Here is a 25,838-nt window from a genome sequence, read left to right as displayed (position 1 = left end):
GGAAGAGGGCAGGGGCAGCAGGGAGCTGCCGGCTCCCTGAGGATCCCCATGCCACCAGGCATGGGTGGCACCTGGAACACCTCTCTCCTGACAGAGCGGAGGTGTGTGAAATGGGGAGCAGCTGCACCAAGGCTCATTCCAAAGAGGAGCTGCAGGAGTGGATCCAGCGGGTGAAGGTTTCTGTGAAGAAAAAGAAGCAAGCCCTGAAGGATGGGCTCTTGTCCTACCAGGACCGGCTCCTTGCTGAGTATCGGGTGTGCTCCAACGAGGTGTTAATTGTGAGTGGCGGGCACAGGGTGGGAGCACTTTGGTCCAGGGCATCACAGGAATTCTCTGGTATGAGAGCTTGGGAATGGAGACCACTGCTCAGCTTCCTAATGGGGATGCAAAAAGGGATGTGGCATCCTCCTTCCTTCATCTCTTTGGAGACAGCAACCTGAGAGCCTGCTCAGGGTACCCAAGCTATGCCGTGGGTCCTCTTGGTTCCCAAGGCTGCTGGGTGGGGACCCAGAGCAGCGGTGGGGAAGGATGGAGTATGAGGATGTACTCTTGATCTCTCTTGGGAGGATGTAGCATGAAGACAAGGATGAAGATGGCACTGTGGAGGGCTTTGAGGTGTATCCCTGGGATGCTGCCTTCAGTCCCTCTCCTCTCATGACTCCCCACAGATGGCGGAGCACGTCGAAGGTGTCCAAGTTGTGTGTGAGCAGCCTCTGCATGTGCAGCTGGAGGACAGGAAGAAGAAATACCAATGGCGGTTCAAGATCCATTCTCAGGTAAGCTCAGTCCTTTGTAGGGTTTTGTTTGGCTGGGGAGTTTTTTAGTTATTACTTCTGCAAGGGGGAGAAGAATGGGGATTTGGGATGTTTAAATAAGAACAAGTGCTGGGTACATAGGAGCTGCTCAGGTGGTGCCTGCACTGGGACTGTGTGCAGGGGGTGTAGCCACTGTGTCTCCTGTCTTGTGCAGTGGTCCTGGGGCAGACCTGGCTGGTCTCAACACCTCCCCTGTACCATCAACAATAACAACATTCAGCTGCTTTCCTGACCAGGATTTTGTGGATGTTGGGGGCAAGAGCCTGTCTTCTCCAAAGTAGATTTCCTATTTACTGCACACTGGTTGATATTAAACTGGAACCTGAGGTTCTCTGAGACTTTAGAGTAATTGCTGTGTGATTGCAAGAGGAATAAGTTGTGGTGAGACTGGCATAGAGTTTGGTTCCTCTAGCAGCTTTTTCTAGGAAATGCTGCTGGAGAACCTTACCAGCTGCTGGGCTCTTCCTGTGGGCTGCCCTCACTGTGTCCCTGTCTTCTCCTCAATGGCAGATGCATCTGCAGCACGTGGCCCTGCTGAAGCGGGACCCTGGAGTCAACTTTTACTTCTCAGGGAATGGGCTTTCCCGGGGCCTGCAGTACATTTGTGGGGAGCACGTGGCCATCGTGTCCTCCTCGCCCCGCACTGCGCTGGTGGAGGTCAGCATGGAGTGCTGCATCCTGGGCATCTTCGAGCAGTGGGTGGTCTTCGACTTCGGCAAGCGCCCCGTCCTCATGCAGAAGATCAAGGTGAAGGTGGGCCGGCGGGAGACCCCCCGGCACGTCCCCAGCACCAGGGAGAGCACCCGCCCCGTCAACTTTGTGCGCTGGGACCGGGGTAACCGCATCATCGTTCCCAGCATGCCAAAGACTAGTGAAGAGGTGGTTCTGCTGGCTAAGTACAAACCTCCTGCTCTGGCACTGGATTACCAAAGTGAGGGGAGTGCAGTCGTTCCCATCACTCGGCTCAACTATCGGGAGAGGATGCACAGCTTCCTCTTCCGTGAGGAAGAAGCTGAGCAGGCTCTGATTGCCAAGTAAGTGCCAAGAGTGAACCCTTTTGGAGTAACCCTTCACTGGGGACCACAAGCCTATTGCTAATCCTTGGGGCCATGCTGCTCCTGGGGTCCTCTGTCCATTCTGGGTTGAGTCTTGTGGTGCCTTCCCAGAAAGCTGGAAACCTGCCAAGAAGGATGGCTTGCTGAGTCTCATCCTGTGGCTGTGGATTAGCTAGAGCATGGTTTCTTTCTCTATGTGCTTGGGGGGCTGGCAGACCCTCTCTGGGTGTAGGTGGCACTCCCCCCTCCATGGAGGAGGGCTCAGGAACTGACAGATCCTTTCTTTACTCTTCATTTGGGTGTTTCCTCCTTTCAGACTCAACCTGCGTGTGCTCATCTCGCTGACCCCCATGCTGCAGAGCCTCTCCATGGGGGTGAAGTTTGCTCTCTCTGGGGAGCTGTTTGCTGAAGTGCCTACCCCTTACAACCTCTCGCCGGACACGGATGAGGGGTACCTGCTGAGCAGGTCTGTGCCCACTGCCTTCCTGGCGCTTGACCCACCTGTGGACAATCGGGTTTATGAAGTTTTTGTGGAACGTAAAGCCACCACGGAGAAGACTATCTGGCTACAGATACCACGCAGATGCTGCTTGGAGCTAAACTTCAAGGCAAACACTTCCCACAAGGTGGAGATCCAGTTCCAAATAGACCAGCTGCTGTTCCGACACTGGCACCAAGCTGTGGACAGCCTGTTCGACGAGAAGCTGGTCCTGCCAGATGTGGCCAGTTGCTCCATCCCCTACTCTCTTGGGTCCCCGCAGAGAGGGAACAGCAAGCAGAAACAGGCCATCTCCTTCATCACGGGCCAGCCGACCACCAGCCGCCAGGTCCCACCTCTGCTCATCTATGGGCCTTTTGGCACAGGGAAGACATTCACCTTGGCCATGGCCACCTTGGAGATCCTCAGGCAGCCCAACACACGGGTGCTGATCTGCACTCACACAAACAGGTTAGCAGGGAAGAGGCAATGAGAACTTTGGGCAAGCTGGTGCATTGCTTGCTGAGGGGGTGAAGGGGAGCCAGGGTGTATGAGCCAGAGCCAAGCTGCCCTTTTCTCAGTGTTCACTTCAATTGTTTGTTTAAATAAATTAGTTTTTGTTGAATTTGTCTTAAACTGCTCTACTTCCTGCTAGGAGGAAATCTGGCATGGGTGGAAGTCTTTGTGGAAGAGGCAACACAGACTCACAGAATCCCTGAATGGTTTGGGTTGGAAAGGACATTACAGCTTGTCTTGTTCCAAACCCTTCCCCTAGATCAGGTTGCTCCAAGCCCTGTCCATCCTAGCCTTGAGCACTTCACATATTCCTACCTCATCATAAAATGGGAATGTGGCTGGAGAGACAGTATTCTCCAGCCTTTACTGTGTACTGCAAGAAGTAGAAAGCTGCTGCCTGACCATGCTGGGATAATGTTGTGCTCTAGTTGCCCTTGAAGACTGTTTGGCTCTGCATACATGCCAATCTATTGACTTTCCCAGAGAGAGTTTGGGGAAGAGAAAATGCAGATCTGGTCTGAATGCCATTGGATCTGCCTTCAGAGAAACCAGGCCAAGACTGTTAAAATTAGAGCAGTTACACTGAAAAGAATGTCCACATCTGATCCTGCAGGCTGTTATTGCCTCAGTTTTTAATGCATAATAGATGGTGACTGCTAATCTTAGCCTGTTCCAGGCTGTTTGCTTGCACGGAAGCTTCTCCTGTAGGTCTTGTCTCACCAGGAGATGGGGATGCTTTGCTGTCAGAGGAGAGCTCCTTGTCACTTGGCCCTGCACAGCATCAGGGCCACAGGTTTTCTTGGGCACATCACATTTTTCCATAAGAGTATCAAGAGATGTCGTAGTCTCAAATACCAATTCCTATTTTAAATCATGCTGTTGAAAGAGGCTGGGAATTGGTGGCTGCGTAGGCACTGGTTCCTTTGTGCAGTTGTGAATGTCTGCTGTGACAAGTGTGGTGTCACCAGAGCCAGGAGAGAAACTGGATGTGTGTTGCAGAATGATGAGAGAGAACTTTGTGTCACAGAATTTAAGAACAGCACCAAAGATTCCTTGATGCTTTTCCCTTTTGTTCCCCTCCAGCGCTGCTGACATTTACATCCGCGAGTATTTTCATAACTATGTGACCACGGGGCATCCATGGGCTGTTCCCCTGCGGATCATCTCCACCGACCGGTCCGTCAACATGACAGACCCCATCACCCAGATGTACTGCTGCCTCTCGCCAGACCAGCGCTCCTTCCGCCTGCCCACGCAGGCCGAGATCGACAAGCACCACATCATTATCACCACCTCCATGCTATCCAAGGACCTGAAGGTGCCCCCCGGCTACTTCACCCACATCATGATCGACGAGGCTGCGCAGATGCTGGAGTGCGAAGCTTTGGTTCCACTCTCCTACGCCACTTTTGAGACCCGCATTGTCCTGGCTGGGGACCACATGCAGATAACCCCAAAGCTGTTCTGTGTTGAGGGTGGGCAATCTGCTGATCACACCCTCTTGAACCGGCTCTTTCAGTTCTACCAGAAGGAGAGGCATGAGGTGGCCATGAAGAGCAGGATCATCTTCAATGAGAATTATCGTTCCACTGCCAGCATTATTGAGTTCATCTCCAAGCACTTCTACATCGGCAATGGCAATGCTATCCAAGCCAGTGGGAACATCCCACCCCATCCCGAAATTTATCCCCTCATGTTCTGCCATGTGTGTGGTGTGGCTGAAAGGGATATCTCCATGATTTCTTGGCAAAATGTCTCTGAGATAATACAAGTGATTGAGAAAGTGGAAGAGATCTATCAGAGGTGGCCAGATGAGTGGGGTGTCCAGGATCTGAAGAAGATCTGTGTGGTCTCCCATGGGACGCAGGTGCGTAGAAGAATCCTGCATTCCACCTGAGGGGGCTATGCCTGCCCTGCTGACCAAACACTCCCTAAGAGAGACCCTTTTAATCTATTTATTAGTATTTGTGCTAGTGAAAATAGGAAATCTGGGGTCTCATGTGCCTTCAGTGTTTTTTTGAGGCACTCTCCATTTAGGTAGAGTGTCCTGGGTGGTTGGAGCAGAGAGATGGTGGGATGGCTTAGTTAAACACTTCTATCAGCATCTTCTAGTCAGGTTAATGACAGGGCAGTGGGAGCTCTGGCTGAAGTCAGCCCAGATGTGTGGCTGCTTTCAAGTACTTTGGGGAACCTGCAGCTGGGCAGGATGAGGGACCCTGGTGTTTGGTGGGTGGCGTTTCTGAGCTGTGTTCACTTGTGCCTCTTTCTTACCAGGTTTCTACAACAAGACAAGAGCTGAGGAAAAAGCAGCTACAAGATGTGGTGGTGGAAAACTATGAAAATTTGCCAGGTTTGTGTGTTATGCAACAATCCCTCGTGCCTGGCTGCATTTTAGGGTGGTCTTCTGGGTGGGAGTCATACACAACTTTTGCAGTCCTGCTGGTGGACATGGGGATCCATAGCAGCTACAGCCATGGGGTAACAGGCAGGCCGAAGAGACACCGGGGTATTAGCAGAGGAGTTTCCAACATACATTTTCCTCCTTGTTAAAATGCAAAATATTGGCCATTGTTGTGTAAAAATACCTCTATGGGAGGTGCTGCCAGGCAGAGCTACCCCGCCCTCTCAGTGTCTCTGCCATCACCAAAGTCCAGTCCACGTAACACGGATTAGGAGGGAGTGCCTTCGGCTGATTTCCATACCCTTCTGGTTGGTAGATCTTTGATTTTGTCTTTTCCTGAGTGAATAAGATTTCGCACTGAATTAAATCTGTACCCAGCTGTCAACTCATTTCAAATATATGGACTTTGCTTTGTAGGAGGGTACAAACCCTGTAAGTGCCATCCCAGAGACTTGAGTATGTGTGAATCATGTGAAGCCCTAAGTACCAGTGAGGGAGGCTAGTGACAGAAGTGAATTGAAACCAGGATGGGTACCAATCACAGAACAGCTCACTAGAGGAGGAGTCTCCTGCTCTGGATGACAAGAGAGGGATAAGGCTGGTTTTGTCCTCAAGGACCTAATTTATGACTCATCCGTGTTTTCATTATCTTTTTTTTTTATTGCGCAACATGGTGAGAATAACTGACCCCAGGGGGTGTTTGTGATCTCCACACCCTTTCTTTGCAGCCTCTTCCCAGTGCTGACATCACTAGGATGCCTCTTGTTGGTTGCTATTTGTTTTGTGATCAGCAGAGTTCTTCCTGAGGGGAGAGGGATCCTTGCAAATGATCACTGCTCTTGTTCCTGCAAGACCCTCAGTTCCTCAGGGAATTTGAGATTCACAGCAAACTCTACCCATGTTTGCAAGGAGGGGCTGCTGGTGGCACTGGGCATGCTGGACTACGCTATGAGTGCTCATGGCTGCACTGGTCCAGGGCTCTGCCTTTATCCCATCTCTAAGCTGTCCTTCCCTCCCTGGTGTGTGGGTGATGGTGCCTTGTGATGACCATCCTGGTTCATGCACAGAGGATCTCACGATCCCCAAGAGCTGCTTTACTCACATTGGGTGACCCCCATGTTTCAGCCAAGCGGGGTTACATCAGTCCATGGCCAGGTGACACAGTGTAGACAGGTGGCAGCCAGGCACAGTCTTCCCTGCTGGGTTCTCAGAAGTGATTTTTTCCCTTGTCCCCTCTGGTGCAGGCCGTGAGTTTCGGGTCATAATCATCAGCACAGTCCACACCAGCGAGAGCCTGCGCGTCTCAGCCTCCCACCACCTCGAGTTCTTCAACGAGGCCAGAGTGCTCAACACCATCATGACCCGGGCTCAGTCACTGGTGGTTGCGGTGGGGGACGCTGTGGCCTTGTGCTCCCATGGCCAGTGCAGCAAGGTGTGGAAACGGTTCATCCAGCAGTGCATCAACAAAGGGAGCATCTTCCCGGAGAGTCTGACAATGGCTCAGATCAAACAGGCTGCATGTGACAAGGAGAGCTGGAGCAGGAGCGTGGAGGGGGATGAGGAGGACAGCGACACAGACTCCTCGAGTTCTGAGGGCGAGAGCATGAATCCCGATGACCCCATCCTCCAGGAGCTCTTAGATGAGAGCAAGAACATGCTGGTGACAGTGTCTGATGAAGGGCTGCTGAATGTGAAGGCCGAGGCTTCAAACCAGTGGAAAGACAAGTGGGAGTATGTCAGCTTCTCTTCTCAGATGATGCAGCAGTACCTGCATATGCACCCCCAAATGTACAAGAGGTGTGAGCTGGTCAAAGAGGGGTTTGACAGAGCTTCTGCCTTCACCCTCAATGACTCCCCTGCCATGAATATCCAGATCAAAGGCAGAGTTAACTGTGGGACAGCCTTCACTGGGGATGAGGTGCTAGTGGAAATCCTGGAGAACAGCACAGGTGACAGCAGCAGTCACCGCCCACAGGGGAGGGTGGTGGGCATCCTGAAGCGTGCCGAGAGAGAACCAACCTTCGTCTGCATGATGGATGAGTTTGATCCCCGTGTGATGATACCCATCGATCCCACTGTCACCAAAATATTTGTCCCAGGGCTGAAGGAGAAACCCAATGTCATTCCCATCCGCAAGCTTGTCAATGGGAAGTACAGAGTGGTCAGCTGTGAGAAGATCAGCCAGGAGACAAGGAAGTGCCAGTTCTTTTGTGTCCAGGTCATCTCCTGGCGGGAAGGCTTTTACTACCCTTTGGGGATAATAACAGAGGTCCTGCAGGCAGCATTGACTTTGGAAGAAGGCTTAAAGATCCTCACCTTGGAGTATGGTTTGGAGAAAAAATACCCAGCTGCTGTCACCAGAGAGTCAGCCAAATACACCTCCAACAGCAACATAAACCTCACCAAGGAAACTCGGAAGGACTGTCGGAATTACATGACCTTCACTATTGACCCCCAAGGTGCCAGGGATTTGGACGATGCCATCAGCGTTAGAGATCTTGGGCGTCACTATGAGATTGGAATCCACATTGCAGATGTGGCTGGCATAATTCCCAAAGACAGTGCCTTGGACCTGGAAGCAAAGAAGCGGGGTGTCACCTTCTATGCTCCCAAGCAGGAGCCTCTGTGTATGTTCCCACCCAAAATCAGCCAAGATGTCTGCAGCCTCCTCCCGCAGAAAGATCGACGGGTGATCTCCTTGTTTGTCACCGTAGAGAAGGAGACTGATCAGATGTTAAAGGGAATCTTCACTATCTCTGTGATCCGCTCAGACAGGCAGCTGTCCTACGAAGAGGCAGAACTCTGCATTAAGAACTGCTACAGGGGAACAGCAAAGGCCCTTCGTTTTGATACCCTGGAGGACTGCATAGCTGTGGCTTATCACTTCTCCAGGATCCATCGGAAGTTTAGGCTGCAGGAGGACTGTTTCTATGATCGGCTGGATGAGGAAAGTTCCCCAGGTAACAGGGGGTCCCATCAGATGATAGAGGAGTTAATGATCATGTTCAATAGTTTCGTGGCTGAGTTCCTCACCAACCAGGAGGTGACCAGAAACATCACTCCTCTCCGGTGTCAGTGTGAGCCAAGTCTTGGACAGCTGTCACACATGAAAAACAAGTACAGCCACCTCATTCCTTTGTCCATTCATCTCTTGCATCACCTTGGAGAAATGCCTCCTGGTCAAGAGTCTCCTAAAAATGTGGAATTCAGTCTTCTGGGCCCCATCTGGGAGCACCTGCAGTCAGCTGCTAGTGCCCGTGACTTCCAGAAGATGCTCGACCTCGTTGTCACTGATGACATCCATCCAAAGCTGGCTCCCGTGGCCCTGGAGTTCAGGAGACTGCTCAGCCGCTCCTACTTCTGTCGCTCCAACTCCACTGTCCAGTCGAAGGCAGGTCATTACTCCCTGCACGTTGACTCCTACACCTGGGCCTCCTCTCCCATCCGTCGGTACGTGGATGTCGTGGTGCAGCGGCACCTTCATTCTGTGCTCCGCAAGAAGCCCCTCATCTATTCTGCGGATGACATCGAGTTTCTCTGTCACGACTTCAACAGGAAGAATAGCCAGGCGATGATGTATGAGAAGAGAGCCCACTCCCTGCAGATGGCCAGCCAGCTGAAGGACCAAGTCCTGCAGAAGATTGCCTTTGTGGTGGATATCGAAGAGATGAGCAGGTTTTTTAAAGCCCTGTTTCCCCTGAACAAGGAGAGTCTTCCGGATCCGCAGAAAATTAGTTACAGGTCCCTTCAGCTGATAGAGCAGCCTGTGTTCATCCAGCAGCGGAGCAGCATCAGGCTGACCTGGAAGAGGAGGATGTACTCTGCAGAGACAAAGGAGCAGAGCCTGCGGGAAGGACCCCTCCGTGACATGAGTGTCACCCTCTTCCGCACCCAGGCGTGGCAAGAGGTGCTGACGGCCATCAGGAACGAGGAGTTTGACAGGGCCGCGTCCCTCCTGCAGCAGAGCAAGGAGCTGTACCACCGGCAGATAGGCTGGGTGCGGAAGAGCTCCTGCTCCCACTACATGGAGCTGTCCCTGGAGCTGAGCGCCGGTGACGCGCTGTGGTTCCAGCTCACCACCGACGTCAGCCGCGGTTTCCTGGTGCCCTTTGTGCAGCTGTGGTGTGTGACACCAGAGTTTGACGTCTGCCTGCAGCACATGGAGAAGCCAATCGACTGCTTCTCAGCCTATGCCACGCTGCAGTCCAAGGACAGGTACAAGAACGCGACGGAGTACAACAAGGTGTGGGTGCCCATGAGTGCCATGGAGTCTGCGTCGTGTGCCGTGGCTGAGAATGACTCAATTGTCCTCCGTGATGTTAAAATAAAGTGGGCAAAGCAAAGGACAAGCAAAGGACAGCTGCAAGGGAGTTTTGTGCTGAACAAGAAGTGGTTGGAGGACTGCTCCATTGAAGTGGACTTCTTCCACTGTTACCTGTGCATTCGTTTAGGTGGGCTGAAGCTTCCCAAGAACCCTCAGAGTGATGAGGAATGCCTTAGCCATGGCCTCCAGAACCTGTCTTTGCTTGACAACGGCAAATCAGAGAACAAACTTGTGGTTGATCCTGATACCTACACCTGGGTGGCTCATGGGGTCATGGAGGAGTTCAACGATGACAAGAAGTCGGACAGGTCTGGTCATCAGACTATGAATTTTTACATCCACTATATGTCTATGGAGACCATCCCTGTGGAGATCTCACAGAATTCTGCGAGGTTCACAGTGGAGCTCATTCCAAAGATGCTGCCAGACATGTAAGTGGGCTCAGCAGTGTGCTCTGGTTAACGTGGCTTCCCACAGGACCCCTCTGCTGCACCCCCAGGGGCTTTCCTCACTGCTGTGGCTGATCCCCTGAAAAACCTGCCCTTATCCTTGCTCTGACTAGCCATACTGTTGGGCTGTGGGTCTTTGGAGGGAGTGGCAGCACTCCTCGTGTCTTTTCTCCAGAGGGTCTCATGCTCTTCTGGTTGTCCCTGAGAATGGGGAGATAAGGGAAGGTGATGAAATTTCCCTGAGCACTTGCTTCTTATGTTACTGGGATGCTGCAATATGTGTTTTAAAAGGCCTAGTGAAGTCCTGGAGTGGGATTTGCTCAGTGGAAGAGTTCCCTGATTTCCAAATCATTCCCCTTTGTTGTTGCTGCAAAGCAAGTTCTGCTCTTTTAAAATCAGAGCTGATGCCTAGTTTGCCCTTCCTCGTACACAGCATAGGCTGCTATGCACCCCCAGTGCTGTAGCATTCTCAGGGCAGAACGTGCTTCCTTTTGCACCATGAATTCTAGGAAACATTGGAAGCTAATCCAGTAAAATGGTGTGGGCCATAACAAAACAGACTTGGGACAGGAGTTGTGTTGCTTGCTCTCAACATCTTTGCAGGCTCAGCTCTTCAGTCAGTTGAGAAATGGTCCTAGATGCAGAGGCGCAGAATAAGTTTAAGTTATTTGTGGTTTAAGTTCTTTATGGAAGGAGCTAATGCAACAGCAAAGCAGAGAGAAAGAATAAGTAAGGCAGTTAAGCAAAGCTGTATTACAACTTTTGCTATTTTATGCTGTATTCCATTAATTCCTATTTTTCTTTGTCTGTCAGACGGAAAGAAAAAGCACTTTGGAAGCTCAAGTATGCCTCTGACCTTGCTCAAAGCATTGCCCTTGGCCACGAACCTCCTCAAAAATGTAAGTGCAAATATTAACCTTTCTTACCTTGTGGCTACTGGCTTCTGGCCAGGCAGGTGCCCTGGCAGTTTCTGTGGGCCCTTGCCATAGGGGTGATGCTCCCACACCAGGAGGTTCCCCCGACAAGGGGATGAGAGGAGCTGCTATGTCATTTGGGATGCCCTGCTGGTGGCTGGCACAGCTGAAATTGTCATCCCCAGGACTCACAGAGATGGTTCATGGGCAAAGTATCTTGGCATGGGACAAGGATTATTTCTTGGTGGTCTTGTAACTGACCACCATCATTAGGTACCTGCTGCACTCTCTTGCTGAATCACTTCTGTGCTGCCCTCAGTAACCTTCTTTAAATTTGTTTTCTTGGCTCTTTGCACTAACAGTGACAATATCCAGATTCCTGCAGCAAAAATCCTTTGATATCCCTGGCAGCAACTGGAAACTTAACAAGAGTCAGAACCAGGCTGTTCTGGATGCTCTAAAAAAATCCTTCATGCTCATCCAGGGCCCACCAGGTAAGGGGGTCAGCAGAACACACCTGCTGTGGTATGAATGGCAGGTGAGAGGTGAACTGCTGCTTTCCATAGGACCCTTGGTAAGCCAGGAGAAGGGAGCATGGGTTGGCATCACCCACAGCTGTGCAAGGCAGTCCCCTCCATTCTTGATTTTGTTTTGTGGCTGATCAGCTGGATGCAGATCCAGAGCATGAGTGTTGTGGTTAAAATGTTCTCAGCATATTCCTTTTTTTTCTAGGCACAGGGAAGACCGTTGTTGGAACTCACATTGTCTACTGGTTCCATCAACTGAATGAGAAGAGTGTTGAGAAGGACAAAACACCATGCTTGGAAGATGACAAGGACAAGAAGACAAAGTGCATCTTGTACTGTGGCCCATCCAACAAGTCTGTTGATGTTGTTGCTGGTAACTATCAACTTTTAAACCCCTGAAGTGGCTTGCACTGGTGGCAGGGAGAACATGTGGTGTGGAGGGGCCAAAAGTAGAGCTGGTCCTTACAGAAGACCCTGCACTGCAGGGCGAGGACCAGTGGAGATGGGATGATGAGTGAGGGGCAGGGAGAGACAGGCCTGAGCACCACCAGTGCCTGGTGCTGTCTGAGCAGACCTGCCCTCCTTCTCCAGAGATGCTGCTGAAGATGAAGAAGCTGAAACCACTGAGGGTTTATGGGGAGGCCATTGAGACGATGGAATTCCCATACCCGGGGAGCAACCGGAACATCTCCCGTAAATCCCTACGGGATGCAAAGCCAAAACGTGAGCTCAGGTAGGACAACGTGGCCCTGCAGGCTTCTAGGGTGCTGGGGAGAGGTGGCTTCTGTATCAGTGACACTAAACAAACCAGAGCAAATAGTTTCATTGCACCACTGCAGAGCAGCACTATTAACTTGCTTTCTAATTAATTTGTAGTGATTTTTTTCAAGCGAATGTGTACACTCCAATGTGGCACCTAGTCAGGAAATCCAGGTGGTTGAAAAGTCCCTAGATGTTTTCATCTCCTTTTGGAACAGCCCTGAACGTCTCTGACTTCATTCCTGCTTGCAGCCGCTAAAGGGAAGCGGTTGTATTTTATGTCCTCAAGGTTGAATTATTTGGTCTACAAAGATGGGAAAGATTGGCTGTGAGTTTTTTAGCTGATGGGGTTTCTCCATGTAGGCAGGTGGTGTGGTCTGCTTCACTGTAGAAGAAATTACTGAGGTCTCAGTGTTGAGGGAAAATATTTATATATTGACTCTTTATTCAGCGAAATAATCCTGCATCATCGCATCCGGCGGGCGCCCAGCCCCTTCTGGCAGAGAATCTGTCACTTTGACGCTCGGGTGAGGAACGGAGAGGAGATCACAGAAGAAGAAACAAAGGAGTGAGTAGGAAGAGACCCTGGTGAGACATGGCTGACTTTGGCTGTGTGCCACCTCTGAAGCACAGATTAATAACTGTGTGTTCAGAATAATGATTAAAAGTGATGAGATCGAGGTTACAGGTACAGCACAGAGCCTCAGAATCACTTTTGCACTGGTGCTGTTGTCCATCTGGACCAAAATTCCTATTCTGCCTGTGTGACCCTTGAATCCTTCACCCGGACCCCCTGCCCTGTTGAGTTCAGGACAAAGTACATTTCCTACAGTGTCCATCCAAAGCCCTTTTCTGGGAGCATCAGCTCATCCTGGGGAGGGAGGTGAAGCCATAATCATTTGGGAAAGCACAGCCTCTGCCTGGTTCTCGTGTGAGGTATCTGGAGGTGTTTCCCTTATGCGCAACTTGGTGTTTTCTGCATCAACACTAGGTACAAAGGTTGGTTGACACAAGGTCGTTTGTATCAGCTGGCACGTCACGATGTCATCCTGTGCACCTGCTCTGTCTCGTCTGCCGGCGCCCTGGAGCACCTCAATGTCAAGCAGATAATCATCGACGAGTGTGCCATGTCCACAGAGCCCGAGACCCTCATCCCCTTGGTCTGCCACCACCGTGCTGATAAGGTATGTCCCTGCCAAAGATGTGTCTCTGAGACAGCTGCTCGGGGCTCTCAAACCTTTTCCATCCCTTACCGTGGAGCTCTTACAAGACCTGTTAGGATTTTAAGGTTTGTGCTTCTTTATGGGGTGGGTATTGCAGCCACCGAAAAAATATGCTGGCTCAGGTACAAAGTATTAACATGACAAGAAGCATAGACACAGTTAGGGCTGTTCAACCTGGAGAAGAGAAGGCTCCAGGGAGATCTTAGAGCCCCTTACAGTGCCTAAAGGGGCTCCAAGAGCAATGGAGAGGGACCTTGGACAAGGGCATGGAGTGACAGGACGAGGAAGAATGGCTTCAAACTGAGGACATAGTGACAGTGGCTATTAGGAAAAAATTCTTCCCTGTGAGGATGGTGAGGCACTGGCACAGCTTGCCCAGAGAAGCTGTGGCTGCCCCATCCTTGGAAATGTTCAAGGCCAGGTTGGATGAGACTTGGGGCAACCTGGGACAGTGAAAGGTGTCACTGCCCATGGCAGGGGGTGGAACAAGATGAGCTTTAAGGTTCCTTCCAACCCAAACTATTCTGTGACTCTAGAATTCTATGGTTCTTTGTGTTCCTCCCATCAGATGGAAACATTATCTAGGACAGGATCTTTATGTCATGTCCAGTGTGGTCTTTGGCTGAGGTTGCTCTAAGTGTAACATAAGTTACACTTATGTAACTTATAAGCATCAAACATGCAAATAGCCTTTCAAAGAGCTGATGGCCTTTGCAGTGCCACCACCTCGCAGCTGAGGTGTCTGCTCTTCCTTCCAGGTTGTTTTGCTGGGGGATCACAAACAGCTGCGGCCGGTGGTTAACAATGATGTCTGCAAGACTCTTGGCATGGAGACGTCTCTCTTTGAGCGCTACCAGGAGCAGGCGTGGATGCTGGACACGCAGTACCGCATGGTGAGGCCCTCCAGTGGATTGTCTTCTCTCCATCACAGAAAATCGAGGCTTGTCTTAAGCACCAGATAGTCTCCACTAATGCTTCCCCTTCCTAGACACAGGATTATATCTAGGAATATGCCAGTGCCAGCTCCAGCAGTATGGCATTGTGTTGAAGCCTGCCCAGAAAGATGCTGCAGGCTGAAAAGTTTACTGGGTTTTGTTCACCTCAGTTTCCCTCCTTTTCTCTGCCAGCACAAGAGCATTTGTGAGTTCCCATCCCAGGAGTTCTATGAAAGGCGGCTGAGAACATGTCCTCAGCTTGTTCGGAAACCCAGCGTGCTCCACCACAGAGATAACAACTGCTGCCCCATCATCTTCGGGCACGTGGAAGGGAAGGAGCACTCCCTCATTATTTCTACTGAGGAAGGAAACGAGAACTCCAAAGCTAACCTGGAGGAAGTGGCACAGGCGGTGAGCAGGGGCCTGGGGAATTGCTGGGGATGCAGAAGGGAGGGCGTTGTGCTGGAATTGTGGAGGGATGATAAAGATGTAAAGATCAGCAGTGTCTGCCTGGTGCCTCCCGGGTCTGGAGCACACCAGGACGCCCCTGGGCAGAGGCAGGTGTAGGACAACGTGATCGTGAGGCAGGCGCCATCGCTGGCCCGGGGAGGGGTGCTGGGGGGCTCTTCCCTCTGGCCCCGCTCCCAGGTGAGCAGGACGCCGGTCGCTCCAGGTGAGGTTAGCCAAGCAGCTGACACTAGATGGCACCATCCGGCCGGACAGCATCGCCATCCTGAGCCCCTACAGCGCCCAGGTGTCCGAGATCAACAAGAGCCTGCAGAGGGAGGGCATCCGCGGGGTGACCGTCTGCACCGTCATGAAGAGTCAAGGTGAGGGGACAGGAGGGGGAGGGTTGGGTCTGTCCCCTCCTGCCTTCCTGAGGAGCTGCTCACAGATACAGTCTTGAGCAAGCCCTACCCCGGGGTCATTTCAGCCATGGAAGACCAGATTTCTGAGTAATTTGTGATTATAATAAATCCTTAGGAAGCCTCTGGAGTGCTTGGGCAGGGTGAGGCTGCTGAAGGCAGGAAGGTGAAGGATCTCTAGTGGAAGATTTCTAGTGAAAGGTTCCCTGCCCATGTCAGGGAAGTTGGAACAGAAAATGTCCCTTCCAAATAAAACTATTCTGTGATTCTATATCTGAAAAGGGTGTTAGAGAACTACCAGAAGACTTTGTTCTCTTTGGAAAGCAATGACCAGGAGTCCAAAGGCCTCCAAAGCTGGAGAAACCCAGAGGGTGGCAGTAGAGAAATGAGTGTCCTGTGGGGTAGAGAAATAGCCAGATGCTTCCTTCTAAGAAAATCTGGTTTGTTTCCACTTTCTAGGAAGTGAATGGAAATATGTGATCCTGTCAACTGTACGCTCCTGCCCCCGGTCTGAGATCGACAGTAGGCCCACAAAGAGCTGGCAGAAGAAATACCTGGGGTTTATTACTGACCCAAACCAGGTCAATGTTGGCATCACACGAGCTCAGGAAGGACTCTGCATCATAGGTTGGTATCCGTGGACCATGCACAAGCCTTCAGGGGAATGGGATTCTCGGATAAAGGGATGGTGATCCAAACTAGTACAACCAGTGATCTTGGTTTATTCTTCTGCCCTTTAGTCTGGGGTTTTGAAACTGGGGAATCTGGGCAAAGCAGGGCTTATTCACAGCTTGAATACAGCAAGTATAGTTAGTTTTTCCCACCCTTTGTTTTGGACCATGTTGTTTCTGTTGCTTTCATGCTAGAACTCTGTCCTAACAAAAATCTGGCCGTTCATTTTGCTCCTAATCACGCTGGTGTAGGCTGTGATGCGTAGGGAAGCTGCTCACAGATATGACAGCATGGAAAAGGGAGCTGGGATTTTACAGATATGTCCCTGCAAGTGACCCAGCTGGCTTAGCTAGAGGTTATAGACAAAAATGGTATCAGCCAAGCCTCTTCTAGCCACTAACCTGCTGTCCCCATCCCGCTGCCCACAGGGAACCGGTACCTCCTGGAGTGCAACCCTTTGTGGAAGAGACTGGTCCAGCATTACTGCCGCCACAACAGCTGCACTACAGCCCAGGAGATCCGTGTCAGGAGGACCCCAGCCCTCTCCCGGTGAGGATGGGCCCTCTCTGCCTGAACTGCATTATGTGTGCCTTGGGAAGGACCAAATCTTTCCATTATTCAATGACCTACGGAGCCAAATGCAGCGGGGGATCTGGGAGCTTCCTGCACTGTGACAACTCAGCTTCAGCGTCTGCTTCAGCATCTTGAGGTGTTTTTAATCAGTGCAATCTTGGGCAGGAACTTTCAATTCTGGCAAAACGAAAAGGCATTGGAGATAGATGATGGGCATGTGACTTTACTGAGGATGATACTATTTTTGTAACTGTAAGTTGCTCATTTGAACCCTCATCCTACTGCAGCTGCAGTTTGGGGGGACCAAATATTTACTCCAGCTGTCAGGGTTGCTCTTTGGGGATCAAATGCTCAGTCTGTTCATCGGGGTGGAACGACTGCACGCAGTGGAGCAGCGCAGCAAGATGCTGTTTGCCGTGGAGGACCAAAGCTTCTGAGTACTGCCTCTCATTTTAAATCCAAGGACAGGAGATTTTTAAGACTTCTCACTTTTTACTTTTTTTTTTTTTTAAGTGAAGGAGGAAAGCAACAAGAGATGCATGCACCACTCTTTGTCTAGCCAAAATGATGTTCTCTGAGCGTGTAAATATCACAGTGGCAAGGCCAAGGTGATTTTGTAAATAGATTTACGTGTTCTTTGTACAAAGGAGGTTGTCCTCACCAGCATAAAGGCAACGAAAAGCGGGGACCTCTCCTACTAGGAAACATTGGGATTTGTCAGCCCATTTTAAACTGTTCAGAATTTTATTTGAAATCTCCTGTTGATCCCCCCTCCCTTTCCTACCCCACTTTTTTTAAAGCTGCTTTTAATTTATTAACTTTTAACTCTGTGAATTTGTTTCACAGCCTTATGGCCTGAGATTTTAAGAGCAGTGAAGGAGTGTATGTGTATAATGTATTTTTATATTTTCTGTAGCCAAACTGCTGTGAGCTGGAAGCTGTGGTTCACCAGAGAGGCTGCTTTCACCCAGTGGCATGTGGCTGGTAGAGGTTGTGGTGAATGGTGCCCTCTGAAAATCATGGAGCTGCTTTTGGAAGCATGACAATTTTGAGGGAGGGTGTCTTTTATCTCATTTCAATTCTGAATGTATGAAGTGCCTGCCTCGGCTCTCCCCAAACCACATGCTTGGCTGTCCTTAGATGTTCATGTGGGATGGAGCTGAGATGCAATCACACAAGTTTTCCTTGTGGTGTGGATCCCTATGATGTCACAGCACTATGGCAGGAGGAATTTTGCTCTGTTTGCAACTGAAATCCAGTGTGGCTCTTTCCCATGTGGAGGAATGGCAATAGGAAAGCATTGTGTCTGTAAAAGTCTCAACTGAACGCTGTGTTTCTTCTCATGACTCTGTGTTAGACTTGCCTCCAGAACCTATAGAGAGGTTTTGTTGTTCTCTTCCTAGTTTAAGCTACCTTCCTGCAGTCTCTGTCTGGGGGTTTGAGCTGTATGCCAACGTCCACCCAGGCTTGCTCTTGTCCTACTGAAGCATAAAAGTGGCATATGGCTGGCAATTCTGTGAAGGATAAAAACCCACAGCAAGTATCTCCTGCTGGTTCTAAAGATGCTTGGTAAAAGCTAGTAAGGTGTAAAATTCATTGTTCCTCTTTGAAGTCATCCTGCATGGGATCTTAAAAGATTCTGCACCAGCCTGATTAGCAAATATTATTGCAATTCCAAAATAAGATTGTCTGTGGATCATTCTTTGGACTACTAAAATGAAATCATCTAGCTCCAAGATGCTATGGAAATTTGCAAAAAAATGCTGGAATTGTTGGGATAACTATTTTAGGACGGTGCCAGCTTCATTTAACAAAGCCTTCTTGATTCCTTTAGAACCAGTGGGTCTCATTTTCATTATCTCCCGTAAGTGAAAAGTTTCTCCCCTGGGTTTTGTGGTGGTTATTTTATACATGTAACACAAACAAGGAGCCTCACCCTTGATGTAGTGACTTAGTCAGTGCTCTTGGAGGGGGTTTGGCCAAGAGGGAGCCCTCATAAAGCAACTCCCTTTGTCCTTAGTGGGGAAAAAAGTGTTTATTTCTCCTCCATGGAGGTAGAATGAAATGCTTTGCTGGGTAACCTCTGTGTTGCAAGACAACATATATATATATATATTTTTTTTTTTTTTTTTTCCTTTGAGGATGTATTTTATAACTGGTGATTAGGAAATGCACCCAAGCAGCAGCTACAGCCAGGCTGGGCCCTCGGGCTGCTGGTGCTGTCAGCAGGTTCCTGGAGAGCTGGTCATGCAATAGTCAGGGATAGCAGAAAGTGCAATTAAACTTTTTATAGACTGTAGTGACAGCTGACTATCATGTTCTTGTCCTTATGCTCATGGAGTGAATCATAGAAATCAACAGAGGGAAAAAAGTTCAAATTAGCCCGGTTTCATTTGCATGCAGAGTTTTGAATTTACTTCTGGAAGAATTTTATGTTTGAGCAATATTCTTAAAATACCAAACTTTTGGTAATCCTAATAGGAACACCCTGGCAGCGTGGTGCCCAGGGCATCTGTCCATTCACAGGCTCTGTGTTCTCCACATCAAAGACAAAAGCACATGGCTGCAGGACACAAATGCCAGTTCATCCAACAGCATTAACTTAATTTCCTCAGCACGAGCTTGAGCACAAATTGAACAAGGGGAACCTGTGCAGGCAGCCAGTAGTGAGCCCAGCATCAGGCGGGCTGGACTGTTTTTGAGGATTAGGACAGATCTGTGTAGGACAATCAATTTACTGCAATAAATCGGTGGGGTTTTTAAAAATAGAAATGAAATGTCAAGTGTCATGAAGTCTGAATTAAGGAACTTGAAATGGGGCAGGTTTTTATCTTTTATATGTCTGTGACTCGCAACAAACCTCAAATGACCTTTTGGATACCAATATTTTTATCTGCTTTGACTGTTCATAAGAATGAATCTCAACATTCCTTTTTTGATATTTAAGCCATAATTGTAAAAATTATTTGAATTTATTTAAATAATAAATTTTATTACTAAAAGGTCTGTGTGGGGACAGCTCTGTTTGGACTGAACCAAATGGTAAAAAAGAAAATTAACTGCAGGTTTTCGGCAGAAAATATTTTTTACATATTGATGTATTACCCTTCCCTGTTTGTTGGGAAGCTTGGGGATTATTTATTGTTGGGTTCTGGTTGGTGGTTTTTTTTTTTTTTATTAAAGTGATCTTTTCATGCACTATAAAGGGGTGAAGTCATGCTTAGGTACCTATATGGCACAGGGTGTAGAGGGTGAGAGAAACCAGTGATGGACATAAGGATGGGTGGGTGATTTGAAGAGCTTAAGAGTTCAGTTCAGGTATTTTGGAAGAAGGACAATACAAACCCAAAATATCATTGGAAGAAACTGACACTGAGCATCTTTTAGTGGATGGAAGGCACTGGATGGAAGAGATGCTTTGGTCTCTTGTGCTCTGCTTCAGAAGTGTCCTTCAAGATTTTCTGGTTCTGGCTGCTCCCACCATTGCTTCTGGCAGTGGGACAAAACTGTTGAGTCCCAAATGCTGCCTTAAAGATGCTATTTTTTGTGAGAAATTTCAAATGGGTTACTGCTAACCTGGAGAGATTCTGGGAAGGCACCTGTACAATTGCTGTTGAAAACAGAATGAGTTTGATTTAAAGCAAACTGTTTAAACAATTTATTTTTAATTATTCTTATTAATCTTTTTCATGAAACCATTAAAACTGTTGAGCCGCCTCATCAGGCTGCCTCATCAGGCTGAGGTTGGGGGCTTCCTTGGCATCTTCAGCAGGGTGAGTTTTTGTCTTCAATATAATGCAGTCGTGCCACTGTGAGTAGACGAGCATGGGAGTGTAGGATCTCCTCACTTTGAACTCATACAACCTGCCAGGCAGCAGGTGGTTGATTACACACACGTTGGAGATGACTTCCTGGGTGTGAGCGTGTCCTGGTTCTGTCTGACTGTCATCTGTCACTAGCTTGATCTCCAGCTGCCATCGTTCAAGGTGCAACTCTTCTTGACTTTCAGTGGACCACTTGAGCTGGGCCCAGGTCTGGCATGCGAACGACTCTATCCGATCAAAAATCGGCGGCTTCTTCATATAGAGAGAAAAAGTAATGGGAGGGTGTAGGGCACCTCCAAGATGTATCTGTGACACCAAACTGTGCTTGACATGGAGCCTCCTTGGCTCTTCCAAGGAAACGAGCTTCTTGAAAAACATGGAGAGCTTGAGCACTTTCTTTATATTCAAGTCCCACTGGGAGAGGAAAGCTTCTACGTCACAGATCTGTACGTAATGGCTCAGCTCCTCCCGACCTTGTTCCAGCTCTTCCAACAGCTCAGTTAAAAGTGCCAGCTGGATTTCAGTCTGTTTTTTTCCCATCTTCTTGATCTTCTGGAGTTGGCAGGGGTTTGCTATTTGCAAGATGTCAGCAAAAATCATCATATTGTTCTGGTCTCTCACGCACACGTGACTGGGCTCAAACTTCAAGTAAAAGTAACACTTCTTCAGAAGATGAACTTTGTTCTGGTGGTACTGGAGGAGGTGGGAGTTCAGGTCAGAGTGCAGGAAATCCAGAACAAGCTTTTTGTTTCTCAGGTACTGGTTCATGGTGGTATTGTCGTCCTGTTCTTCTCTGGGCGGGGTACTGTCCAAAGTGGTTTCAGTCTCAGGCAAAACCTTAGCCATGTTTCCAAAGCTTGGGTGCTGTGTAGGAAAGCAACAATAATGACATTAAGAACCAAAGGAAAAGCAGCTGTGAGGGAGTACAATCATGGCTGTGACTCTTCTCTCTTAATTAAAGCTTAGCTTATAAAGAACTTATAAAGACTAGATGTAGTTCCAGAGGATTTTTCCTTTATACTTGGCTGGTGTCTAATGTTTTGTATCCTCTACTTACATGTGTTCCAACTGGTCTCCCTCTACCCGCCCTTGAGAGGTTCTGCCTCTACTTAATAGATTCACTGACAGGAGCTATTCTCTGATACACTCTGACAAAATTTCTCCCTATCTTATTATCTTGTTTCATTCTAATTAGCTGCCTTTGTACTCCTGTAAGCAATTTCTTTCCATTCTTCTGCCTCTCTGGAGATGCCTATTTTTCTCTCTTTGTAATCTGCCAGGCTGTTGAGGTTTGAGGCCGATCTTCTCAGCCAGTTCCTACAGCTACATAATCACATTGGTGATTCAAATTAACCCTCTGCCCCCACACGAGCTGGAATGCAGCAGGCAGAACAACAAAATCCACCGAGTGCCACCTCACAATAGCTTCCAAGAGGAATGACAGCGTTTTCCTTGTGCTTCTACCTTCACCAGTGGATTGACAGTCATAACCTGACAGTGCTTTCTGTGATGTGCTGCTTTCCCTATCTTTGGGTTTTGTTTGAATCATCTCAGACCATGAGGTCTACTTGGATTTTCTGCAGTGTACAGCAAGAGGATGACACACATGTAAAGCACCTGTAAAGAGGTAACAGTTTGCTGTGGGGGCGTTTAGGCAGTGGTTCTTGCAGCAATACTTCTGCTGGCTTAATCTTAGCTGTTTACAGGGGTCTGGAGTGACAGGGCAAGGGGGGAAGGCCTCAAACTGACAGAGGGCAGGGTTAGATTGGATATTGGGAAGAAATTCTTACTTGTGAGGATGGTGAGGCATTAGCACAGACTGCCCAGAGAAGCTGTGGCTGCCCCATCCCTGGAAGTGCTCAAGGCCAGGTTGGATGGGGCTTGGAGCAAACTGGTCTAGAGGAAGTTATCCCTGCCATGGCAGGGCATTGGAATGAAATGAGCTTCAAGGTCCTTTCCAACTCATACCATTCTGGGATGATTTTATACTCATTTACTGGCAAAGATGTGCCCTGGGTGATGGTGCCATCTGTACCAAGGTGGAAGGTGTTTCTGTGTTGTGCTTTAGCTGAAGTGCCTGTGGCTCACACAGCTTATGTACCACAAACAGCAATTACCTAAATAAATGCCCGTGTCCCTGTTGTCAGTGATACTGTAATGAAAACCCAGATGGATATTTAGGTGGCTTTCACAAGCTGAATACACTTGATTTGAAAACAAAATAAATACAATATTCTGAAACTAAGATCTAATTGGGATATCTTAATTCTTACATGCCCTGTAGAAGCTGGATGGTGAGATCTACTTAACAAAGCCATTTTTATTGGCCTCATTTTCCCTAAATTCATAACAGAGCTAATAACACTTCCTCATAGGAATTCCAAGCATTTGTAAACCTTTCAGCTGTCTGGCCCTGAGCTGCACCACAGTTTATAGTAAGTCATTCATTTGCAACTTTGTCTCCCAAGAGAGCTGTCAACAGAAGAAAAACAAGCTGTATTTCCTCTTCACTTTTTTCTTTCCACAAAAAAACCCGACCTAAACCAAAGCAGTGCCAGCTCCCAGCATCGTGTATGAAGCAGCAGGACCAGCACATGTGCCAGGTGACATTCCCCACTCTTGGAGGGATTTGGCTCTGCCGAGCAATGTGTTTGCCCACAGACCGAGCTGTCATCGTGCTTGTTTTCCCTTGCTTTTTCCCATGTTTTTACATACCTTTTTTTTTTCCTCCTGCCGGGGAGGGCTGGCTGTATTCCCTGCACTGCTGCTCTGTTTGCAGCCGGGAGGAGCTGCCTCACCCCAGGGCGGGTTCTGTGCTCACCCAGGCCGGGGTCTGGAGAGGTCGCAGGGGCACCCAGGGGCTGCCCGCTCGGGCCCGGCCCACCTTGTCACACCGCGGGAGCAGTGTCCAGGTGCTATCCACAGGCGGGGGCAGTGTCCAGGTGCTATCCACAGGCGGGGGCAGTGTCCAGGTGCTATCCACACCCCGGGAGCTGTGTCCAGGGGCTCCGGTGCCGGCGCGGCCCGGCCAGGCCCGGCGCCGCAGGACGCGGCCGTTGCCACGGCGACCACTCGGCCTGGGGAGCTGCGGCCGAACCAGGACACCCCCTGGAATCGTTCATACCTTCCCCTCCGCAATTCACAGACTCGTTTGGGTTGGAAAGACCTTAAAGCTCATCCCGTTCCACGCCCGAGCCGTGGGGAGCGATGGCAGTAAATCCCACTAATCTCCTTCCCAGCCGCTTTCCCCCCCGTCCCTCGGACCTTCGGAGGCCTCAGCTCGGTGACACCGGGCGTCGTGGGGAGAGCGGGCCTGCTCTGCCCGTGCAACGAGACGTGTCTGCGGCATCCGCGGAGCGGTGACGCTGCGGTGACACGGGGCAGCACCGCGGCGCTCGGTGCCCGCCGCCGCTGCATCACAATGGGATGGGGGAACCAGGGAAGGTGGAACGTAGCATGATGGAACCATGAACTCATGGGCTCACAAAATGGCTTGGGCTGGAAGGTCACCTTGTTCCACCCCCTGCCGTGGGCAGGGACACCTTCCACTAGCCCAGGTTGCTCCCAACCCCGTCCAACCTGGACACTTCCAGGGATGGAGCAGCTGCGGTTTCTCTGGGCAACCTGTGCCGGGGCCTCCCCACCCTCACAGAGAAGACTTTCTTCCTAATATCCCATCTAAATCTCATATAAAGCCCTCTGGGCTTTGTGGCATTGCTGCAAATGGGGGCTTTTTGGGGAGGAATCTTGCAAAGTCCATCTGAGGCCAGACACCAGCGCTTTACTCTCTACAGTGAGACGGAGGCTGTTTCACAGTGTCAAGAGTTTTGTTAAACACATAGTCCTTATGAAAGAGCTGTGTTGAAATAGGATATATAAAATGCTCCATTAAGTGCAGCGAACTTCCTTCTGGGAAGGAAGGGATTTTCCTGCTCTGCTTTCCTATGGGACCTGGCTGCCCAGGCAGCTGTGTTGCTGTGGAGAACAGAGTGCCTTGTCTGGTTCAAGGTGGCAAGCTCCATGCCACAACTGGTGAACTCATCAGCAAACAGGTCAAGCCTCTGGGGCTGCAGGTGCCTTCATACTCCCTGCTACTGAATCTTTGGGTCAGGGCTTAGCCTTAATGCTGTCTGGTGTGCTCAGCTGGAGCATCTCTGCTAAGCTTTTTTAATTGAATGACAGGCAGGATTCATAATGCCAGCCCTGGGCTCCTGCTTGAACATCAAGGGAGGAGGCGATGTGTCATTTTAAGAAATCAATGCATCTTCTCAAGGCAGCCAGAGCTTACCATTTCATTTCACAGCTGCCAAGAGATTAACTATACAACTGTCAGGTGTGATCCTCTAACAGACAAAGGAGATAACAAATATGAGTGAAAGCAGGTTGGTAGCCTTGTTTGGGGAGGAGGGCCAGCAGAGATTAGTATTTGATAATTACACAAAGTTACTGTGGGAAATGAATGTTCGTGCTCATGTCATGGGTCTCGATCTTGTTGTTTGGACTGTGTGTGCTGGGAAATGGAGCTGTCCCTTGCAATCAGCCTTGGTGGCCTGAGGGTATGAGAAGAGTCCTGTGGAGGTCCAACTTACCCTGACTCCTGTTCCAGTTGGGCCCTGTGCCAGATGCCCAGTCATGGAATCATAGAATCACAGGATGGCTTGGTCTGGAAGGGGCCTTAATGCTCATCTTGTTCCATCTGAGCACAGCACGGTACATGTTTGAAACGGGCTTTATGGCTGGAGTTGTGCAGAGACTTGCACTGAATTTGCTTGTACTTGCCATAAATAGTAACCTGAATCCCAACTTTAGCGTGGAAAAATGGAATCCCTTTGGCTGCCCCTACCCTGAGCTGCTGGCCAAGCTGTTTTCTTGGCTTTAGGGATGGGAGAATAAACCTGCTTAGAATCCACAGCTGAAATGTTAGTGTTTTCCATCCCTTTGCAACAGGGATCATCAATTCAGCTGTAGGATTTTATAGCATTCTATGAACCTCTTTGAATTAATACACATGCAAATGTGTTTGAAGCCTCCAATACCATGTAACCCTTTGCCCCCCTCATCAGCTGAGCTGTCTCTGTGACAGAGCTGATAACCACTGTCACTCTGTCACTCTTCCTGTCTTGTCCACAGCATCAAAACAAAGAACTTGTTAGTCCTGTCTGAGATCAAGATATAAGCAGACAATTGATTTTCCTCCTTCTTCTCATTAGTGAGTTCTGACACTTAATAAAACATATATTTCCTCACTCAGGGTAAGCAAAACATCCAGATAGTGCCTGTCAGAGAAGGCTGGGAGCAAGGATTAATCTTTATGGGAAATCAATAGCTGGAACAGAAAAAATGGCAGAACCCAAATTGAAAGTCGCTGGCAATTTCTGTCTTCATATTTCACATCTGCATTTCTGAAAAAGATATTTGCTGTAAAGGCAACAACCACAGAGGCAGGGAGGAGGGTGGACTTTGTGCCCGGTTCTTCTTCTGCTGTTTCCAGGTGGTACCTGGCAGGT

The 25,838-nt window shown here is 49.4% G+C and overlaps 2 protein-coding genes across 3 annotated transcripts in view; one reads left to right on the top strand and one right to left on the bottom strand.

The window, feature by feature from the left end:
* Nucleotides 1-19,509, top strand: part of HELZ2 (helicase with zinc finger 2) — a 30,127-nt gene extending 10,618 nt beyond the window's left edge. For both annotated transcript variants that reach the window (XM_068207785.1, XM_068207786.1), the window contains exons 3-20: nt 95-278; nt 669-776; nt 1,326-1,849; nt 2,187-2,819; nt 3,948-4,731; nt 5,139-5,214; nt 6,510-10,020; nt 10,852-10,937; nt 11,315-11,446; nt 11,685-11,852; nt 12,071-12,212; nt 12,690-12,806; nt 13,230-13,422; nt 14,220-14,354; nt 14,589-14,807; nt 15,070-15,226; nt 15,722-15,889; nt 16,363-19,509. In XM_068207785.1, the coding sequence (XP_068063886.1) occupies nt 95-278; nt 669-776; nt 1,326-1,849; nt 2,187-2,819; nt 3,948-4,731; nt 5,139-5,214; nt 6,510-10,020; nt 10,852-10,937; nt 11,315-11,446; nt 11,685-11,852; nt 12,071-12,212; nt 12,690-12,806; nt 13,230-13,422; nt 14,220-14,354; nt 14,589-14,807; nt 15,070-15,226; nt 15,722-15,889; nt 16,363-16,487 (7,462 nt within the window). In that variant the 3' untranslated portion in view covers nt 16,488-19,509. The remainder of the gene's footprint in view (nt 1-94; nt 279-668; nt 777-1,325; nt 1,850-2,186; nt 2,820-3,947; nt 4,732-5,138; nt 5,215-6,509; nt 10,021-10,851; nt 10,938-11,314; nt 11,447-11,684; nt 11,853-12,070; nt 12,213-12,689; nt 12,807-13,229; nt 13,423-14,219; nt 14,355-14,588; nt 14,808-15,069; nt 15,227-15,721; nt 15,890-16,362) is intronic.
* On the bottom strand, nt 18,016-21,684 carry FNDC11 (fibronectin type III domain containing 11). Its single transcript, XM_068207802.1, has one exon. It carries the CDS (start codon nt 21,175-21,177, stop codon nt 20,206-20,208), a length of 972 nt encoding a protein of 323 aa, XP_068063903.1. The 5' UTR covers nt 21,178-21,684; the 3' UTR covers nt 18,016-20,205.
* Nucleotides 21,685-25,838: the final 4,154 nt, after the last annotated feature.

Source organism: Anomalospiza imberbis, chromosome 17 (genome assembly GCF_031753505.1).
Source record: "Anomalospiza imberbis isolate Cuckoo-Finch-1a 21T00152 chromosome 17, ASM3175350v1, whole genome shotgun sequence".
NCBI classification, from domain to species: Eukaryota; Metazoa; Chordata; class Aves; order Passeriformes; family Viduidae; genus Anomalospiza; species Anomalospiza imberbis.
This window is presented reverse-complemented; position numbering and strand designations above follow the sequence as displayed.

Coding starts and splice junctions, on each gene's coding strand:
- FNDC11 (XM_068207802.1), bottom strand. CDS start 21,177: ATGGCTAAGGTTTTGCCTGAGACTGAAACCACTTTGGACAGTACCCCG.